The sequence below is a fragment of the Poromitra crassiceps genome (assembly GCF_964638095.1).
Source record: "Poromitra crassiceps genome assembly, chromosome: 7".
Taxonomy (NCBI): domain Eukaryota; kingdom Metazoa; phylum Chordata; class Actinopteri; order Beryciformes; family Melamphaidae; genus Poromitra; species Poromitra crassiceps.
Genome location: NC_139628.1, coordinates 49,348,332 through 49,355,574, shown reverse-complemented (window position 1 = coordinate 49,355,574; position 7,243 = coordinate 49,348,332). Strand labels below are relative to the sequence as shown.

Sequence of the window (7,243 nt, the reverse complement as noted above, 5' to 3'; positions counted from 1 at the left end):
GTGATGCCGCCGATGCTCCGAGAATGATCCATCTGACCGTGGTTTTTGGGGGGGATATTGTGCAAAAAAAAAATCGGTTGTGATCTCGAATCGAGAAGAACCAAAGGAATGGGAAAGAAATTCAGCTGCTCTTGAAGAAAAATCGACAAAGCTTTAAAGAACGTGGTGCAGGTTGACATTCTTTCTGAATTTACATTGTGGGTTCGCCATGATTTAGTATGAAAATACCCCCCAACCCCCCCCCCCCCAACCCCCCCCCCCCCCTTCTTTTTTTTACAGGCCGGGGCATAAATATGGAGAAAGAGGTGGCATTCTAAATGGGCGTTCTCCTCTTGTGACATCACTTGTTGCTGGGTGTTCTGCTGGGCCTGACATCACAGGAGGCAGTTCCATTTCACGAACAAGTCTAGATGCAGCTATGTGTGGGGGGGTATTTTCTCCTGAAAATCCAATTGCTACTGTATACGCCTCCCACATATTAACCCATTGATACCTGATGCAGCATTTGCGTGTATATCCCTCATTTGTGTGCGTATCCCTTTAAGACCGCGTTAACGCGGTTCGCGGTCTTAAAGGGATACACACACAAATGCTGCATCAGGTATCAATGGGTTAATACAATGTGGGCTACCATGCTCTTTAATAATCTGACACTTTCTTATAAATAAATAGACTGTATAAAAAATATGGAAATTCACTGTGATGTCACCCATTGGTTTGTGGACTCCCATTTTGAAGCCTGGATGTTGGCATTTTAACGTCACAATCTTTTTTCTCTAGCCATACAGCCGCAGTGCTGCCTGCTATTGGTCCGTGATTGGCAAGCTGTGTGATGATCACTGCTTTTCCTCTATTTGACTCTAAATGGGACCATCATTTACTAAATCAACATTATGCTGTGTAGTCCAGCCAGGCCCTTAGGGATATTTTCATGCAAATTCATGCAAAAGTACCCAAATTGGCTCGGATGTAGCCCAGGGTATGCTAACTAATGTCGCTAATGCAGAAACTCTGATCTCACTACTGAAGTCGGAGTTGATTGATTTTGGGGACCAACTATTTTTTGTGGTCAAACCAAGTGATTCCGCTATATTTCGAATCAGGAGAGACCATATAACATTTCACTCTGACTAAAACAAAAAGCGATAAAAAAAATATTTTACAGCGTGGACACCTATAGGGGCCGAGTCGTCTATAAGAGGTTCTGTCTGTCCGTATGTCTGTCGCCTAAAAGAAAGAAAGAAAGAAAGAAAGAAAGAAAGAAAGAAAGAAAGAAAACAGACAGACACAGACCCTCTTATAGACGTTTTGGCCCCTAGTGGCCGCGCCATAAAAATAGAAATGTTGGTATAATAAACTTTGATTAGCAGTAGATATTTTTCATTATTTTTGATCAATTATATTTATATACAATAATATATAATATATGTGTGTGTGTGTATATATATATATACACCGGTATATATATATATCATCAAAGTTTCCTATCCCTGCTCTAACCTAACCTGACGCTGCCAGATTGATGAGTTTGCTTCACATTCTGTTTCACAAACGGATTGTGAATTTGTGGAACAATGCCGCCCCCGTCTGGTGGAGTCAGGCTAGCTCTAACCCATAATGGTGTCTAAACTGGGCGCGCCTCTACTGTATTGTTAGTTGAAAGGCTGAGGAGATTGACTTCAAAATCTGACCGATCTTACTCCAGCTGTAACCTTCCCCTATCTGTCATTTATGAATTTCATGTAGACATTAGTTTTTAATGAATGTACTATTATCAGTGTCATCTTCTGAAATATCCATACTGTCTCCTGCTTTTCTGGTTTTGAAGATAATTTTACTGAAAGATGTTTCATCACAAAAGGCTGTTGAATTTGACGCAAGCCTCTTATCATACAACAGTATGGAAAATTGTATTATTCAAGAATGCAAATTTTCTGATTCAACCATAATGCAGCATATTTAAGAGACTAATTACTTGATAAACTCCCTCAAAACAATCCCAACTGCATGTTTTGTCACTTTTTCACTCATTCTCTCCTAGCAGAAATGTAAGTTATGATTTGTTGTAACATTCTGTATATAAATATATTTCAGTTTGTTTTGACCTTAAATGTATAATCATCTAATCTATTTCTATAAAGGTGTACATTTGTGGGGTGTAATGAAAAATAATATAACCAGTAGTGTAACGAATTGTTGGCAGGGAGTGATATTACTTTTGAAAAGAGTAATGAGTATTTGATTTTGAGTAACAAGCCCAACACACCACATCACATGTAATATAAGCTGTGGCTGCCCTTTGCTTTTTGTTGACCAGAGTTGGATTCTGTCAACCTGGCAGCTCCGGCTTCTGATCTTCAAGATCAGGTTAGAGTAAACTGGCAGCTCCGGCTTCTAATCTTCAAGATCAGGCTAAAGAGGAAAAGACAGCCAATGTCAAATATGTGCACCATCCACATTCGAGTCTTATTTATCGTACAAGGCCTAAAGAGAAAAACAAAACATGCTCATATGAACAGTGGAGCTCCAAACTGAAAATAAGGACTGAAGGACAGCACTGTAGATGCACAATAGCTTTATTAAAACACCACTTTAAACATGGGAATGCCACAAAAGTTGAACACAGAACAGCAGCACCAAAAAAAGAAAAGGCCAGAACACAACAAACCAGCTTCTCTGAAGCCACGTTAAAAAAAGACCCTCTGTGAATGAGCAAGCTCCATCGTACAAAGAACTCCCTAAAAGGTCAACTAAGCTAAAGACATGGAACCATGTGATGCAGACTTGGTCCTGAGATGGCACAACTTCCACACGCTGCAGGTTATACAGTCTTCTGCTGGCCCTTCTTTCCAATCAGCGATTTGTGGATGTGGGGGATGACGCCTGCAAAACAAAGATCAGGTTATTGTCAATTAAAACTAAGAGTACACGTTCGAAAATGTATTTAGGGTCCTTGATGTGAAAATGTTTGAGAATATGAGGTCTAAAGTACTTTGAGATGAGTCAGTCTACTAAACCTGAGGTCTAAAGTACTTTGAGATGAGTCAGTCTACTAAACCCGAGGTCTAAAGTACTTTGAGATGAGTCAGTCTACTAAACCTGAGGTCTAAAGTACTTTGAGGTGAGTCAGTCTACTAAACCCGAGGTTTAAAGTACTTTGAGATGAGTCAGTCTACTAAACCTGAGGTCTAAAGTACTTTGAGATGAGTCAGTCTACTAAACCTGAGGTCTAAAGTACTTTGAGATGAGTCAGTCTACTAAACCTGAGGTCTAAAGTACTTTGAGATGAGTTAGTCTACTAAACCTGAGGTCTAAAGTACTTTGAGATGAGTCAGTCTACTAAACCCGAGGTCTAAAGTACTTTGAGATGAGTCAGTCTACTAAACCCGAGGTTCTAAAGTACTTTGAGATGAGTCAGTCTACTTACCACCACCGGCGATGGTGGCCTTGATGAGTGAATCGAGCTCCTCGTCTCCTCTGATGGCCAGCTGCAGATGGCGTGGTGTGATGCGCTTTACCTTCAGGTCCTTTGATGCATTTCCTGCCAGCTCCAGAACCTGCGGGCGCAAAGAGTAGGTGGGACAAAATATCAAAATATCGTGATACTTCCTCTTGCTATACATCATCGATACACTGGCGCCCATATCGTGATTCCATATTCCAGGTGTAACATTTAAGTTAGTACGTGAGGTTAACACGGCGGTGAGGTATTCCAGGTGTAACAGGTAAGGTTAGTAGTATGTGAGGTTACCTCGGCGGTGAGGTGTTCCAGGTGTTACAGGTAAGGTTAGTAGTATGTGAGGTTACCTCGGCGGTGAGGTATTCCAGGCGTAACAGGTAAGGTTAGTAGTACGTGAGGTTAACTCGGCGGTGAGGTATTCCAGGTGTAACAGGTAAGGTTAGTAGTACGTGAGGTTACCTCGGCGGTGAGGTATTCCAGGTGTAACAGGTAAGGTTAGTAGTACGTGAGGTTAACTCGGCGGTGAGGTATTCCAGGTGTAACAGGTAAGGTTAGTAGTACGTGAGGTTAACTCGGCGGTGAGGTATTCCAGGTGTAACAGGTAAGGTTAGTAGTACGTGAGGTTAACTCGGCGGTGAGGTGTTCCAGGTGTAACAGGTAAGGTTAGTAGTACGTGAGGTTAACTCGGCGGTGAGGTATTCCAGGTGTAACAGGTAAGGTTAGTAGTACGTGAGGTTAACTCGGCGGTGAGGTATTCCAGGTGTAACAGGTAAGGTTAGTAGTACGTGAGGTTAACTCGGCGGTGAGGTATTCCAGGCGTAACAGGTAAGGTTAGTAGTACGTGAGGTTAACTCGGCGGTGAGGTATTCCAGGCGTAACAGGTAAGGTTAGTAGTACGTGAGGTTAACTCGGCGGTGAGGTATTCCAGGTGTAACAGGTAAGGTTAGTAGTACGTGAGGTTACCTCGGCGGTGAGGTATTCCAGGTGTAACAGGTAAGGTTAGTAGTACGTGAGGTTACCTCGGCGGTGAGGTGTTCCAGGTGTAACAGGTAAGGTTAGTAGTACGTGAGGTTAACTCGGCGGTGAGGTACTCCAGGTGTAACAGGTAAGGTTAGTAGTACGTGAGGTTAACTCGGCGGTGAGGTATTCCAGGTGTAACAGGTAAGGTTAGTAGTACGTGAGGTTACCTCGGCGGTGAGGTATTCCAGGTGTAACAGGTAAGGTTAGTAGTACGTGAGGTTACCTCGGCGGTGAGGTATTCCAGGTGTAACAGGTAAGGTTAGTAGTACGTGAGGTTACCTCGGCGGTGAGGTATTCCAGGTGTAACAGGTAAGGTTAGTAGTACGTGAGGTTAACTCGGCGGTGAGGTATTCCAGGTGTAACAGGTAAGGTTAGTAGTACGTGAGGTTACCTCGGCGGTGAGGTGTTCCAGGTGTAACAGGTAAGGTTAGTAGTACGTGAGGTTACCTCGGCGGTGAGGTACTCCAGGATAGCGGCGCTGTACACGGCTGCCGTGGCCCCCACTCGGCCGTGGCTGGTGGTCCTGGATTTCAAGTGTCTGTGGATACGACCCACGGGAAACTGCAACCACAAGAGGACAGCAGGCTGGAGGTCAACTCTGCTTTTTTCCATTTCTTTATTCAACAAGTTAATATACAATTAAGGCAACACCAAATACCTAGTACAAATAAAAAGTAACGCACACACATCCACTTGATATTAAGCATGTGTAGGACAAACAATCAGTAACCAGTAAAAGACGTGGAGTCCGCAGCACACTGCTGTAAACTTCTCCCAGTAGATTTATTGTATGACGATTCGGTCACATTTGCATTCTGAAGGTCGTTTGACAGAAACGTCGTACAATAAATGGACTGGGAGAAGTCTAGAGCAATAAAGTACCTAGACAATAAAGCAAGATTACATATATATGCAGCATATAGGGTGAATCAGCATGCCCTCTTTGAACTCTTAACTGCTCCTTCATAGCTAGACACCTTATGGTTATTTTTTTGGCCAGTTTTGCCTTTAATGGATAGGACAGTGGATCGGAAGGGTGGGAAAGAGGGGATGACGCGGGCCGGATTCTAACCCGGGTCGGCCATGTGAGGGACTGAGCCTTGGTGGTACGCGCTCTACCAGGTGAGCGCCCCAAGCTACACACTCCATTTAAACTTTAAATGAGTCGCCAGCCACTTCTATCACCTTAATTCAACTTGCGTTTGAACTGAGAAATCTTCTTCAGCAATGCTATGGACTGGAGCCAGCCTCGAGTGTCTCACTCTAACAGGCTGTACTTTTTACTAAATTCACATTTTAAAACTGACATTTCACTCAACTTTAAAAACTACATACATGGGACCCTTTAGCTACTTCTGCTCTCACTCACAGAATGTCAAAATATAAGCAATATGATGTATTGATAGTATTCTGTTACTACACGGCCATTTTGGTAGGAAAACAGGTGATTGTGATCAATTAACAGGTGATTACAATTAAGTGACACTTACAGCCAATGAGCTGTGTGTATTGTAGCACCATATTGGTAGGAAAAAGGCTTGTGACATCATCGGAATACTATGAATAGTTTGAGATATTAACATTTGTTTGTCACAGCTTTTCAGCTTTATTTCATACTAGTTAACTGCTGCAGTGGCACCCGGAAGTACTCTTGTTGTGATGTCACACTTATTCGTCCTATACTGGCTGTTTGTTTTGTTTTTAACAGTAGGTAAAATGGTGCTATGTTCAAGTGCAGGAAAGTTGCTTGGTTCCTGACCATTTTTTCTTGTGAATATGAAATTTCTTCAAAAATAAAAGTGTATGATATATTTACAGCATGTTCTTTCCAATCTTTATATAGCATTACATCAAACATAAATCTATTTCAACATATTTCAACTTTAGTTTCTTTTTTAGAAAGTTGGCTACACCAAACCAGAACCTTTGTGTAGAGAGTGAAAAAATAGATGGGAAATAGCCTCACAATAACAATCAATGTCCAGTTTGAGTCAGCTGGCGCCTGGAGCTGGAGGTCAACTCGGCCAACAAAGGCTTCACTGGCCGCCACTGGCCGGACGACCGCCCGCTACCAGTTGCCAGATCTCGCGAGAGTAGCAAGCTACCAAGTCCTTGTTTCTCTCGCGATATCTGGCAACAGCCCGTTGCTCGCCTCGTCAAGCCCAGCTGTGTGTTTGGCAACAGAGGCAATGAATGAACTCGAGCTGGCAAACCTGCAAGCCTGCTCTCTGGGAGCGAGAGATCGCCTTGGTCTTGGTCTTCCCGGAGTCTTTACCTGCTTTACCGCCAGCCTACAGGAACAACACAACACGTTAGCAAGTCCAAAGATTGTTGAAGGCAAGAGACGAAGCAATGATGTTGTAATCAAACAACGCATTATCCTTCGGTTCTTGTCAATGGCAGTTCTTTGGCTAGCGTTAGCCTGCAGACACAGCATAATAACCTATATCATAATTTAACAAGGTGAGCTGGGTAACGTTAGCATTAGGTTGCTAATGTGACCGCACCGTATACAATATGCAGCCCTATCGATTGCCCAATGCTAAGCTAGCATGAGGCTAGCGCTAGCAGCTGTTTACTCCAGTGCATTGGCGGCTGTTTAATCAAATTGAACGCCACCAAATGATGATGATGCTGATACGGAGTGCAGCGGTGTGATAAGTGGATAAACAACTCTTAAATCCTCACCATGGTTACAATCTCCAAGTGATTTCTGACGCTGCAGCACAAAAAAGACGGGGTAGCCTCCTGCCTGCCGATGGT

At 43.2% G+C, this 7,243-nt stretch overlaps 1 protein-coding gene across 1 annotated transcript; it reads right to left on the bottom strand.

The window, feature by feature from the left end:
• Nucleotides 1–2,564: 2,564 nt before the first annotated feature.
• On the bottom strand, nucleotides 2,565–7,243 carry LOC310779376 (histone H2A.Z). Its single transcript, XM_083639915.1, has 5 exons — nucleotides 7,169–7,243; nucleotides 6,694–6,771; nucleotides 4,928–5,041; nucleotides 3,428–3,557; nucleotides 2,565–2,883 (listed from the first exon to the last, which is right to left on the bottom strand). The coding sequence occupies exons 1-5, from the start codon at nucleotides 7,169–7,171 to the stop codon at nucleotides 2,822–2,824; spliced, it is 387 nt and encodes a 128-aa protein (XP_083496041.1). The 5' UTR covers nucleotides 7,172–7,243; the 3' UTR covers nucleotides 2,565–2,821.

Bases quoted from the DNA above. Each gene is read 5' to 3' on its own strand.
- LOC310779376 (XM_083639915.1), bottom strand. The intron at 5,042-6,693 runs GTTTGCCAGCTC...TTGTGGTTGCAG, and splicing joins CCCAGAGAGCAGGCTTGCAG to TTTCCCGTGGGTCGTATCCA. The intron at 2,884-3,427 runs GTAAGTAGACTG...TTTGTTTTGCAG, and splicing joins GGCCACCATCGCCGGTGGTG to GCGTCATCCCCCACATCCAC.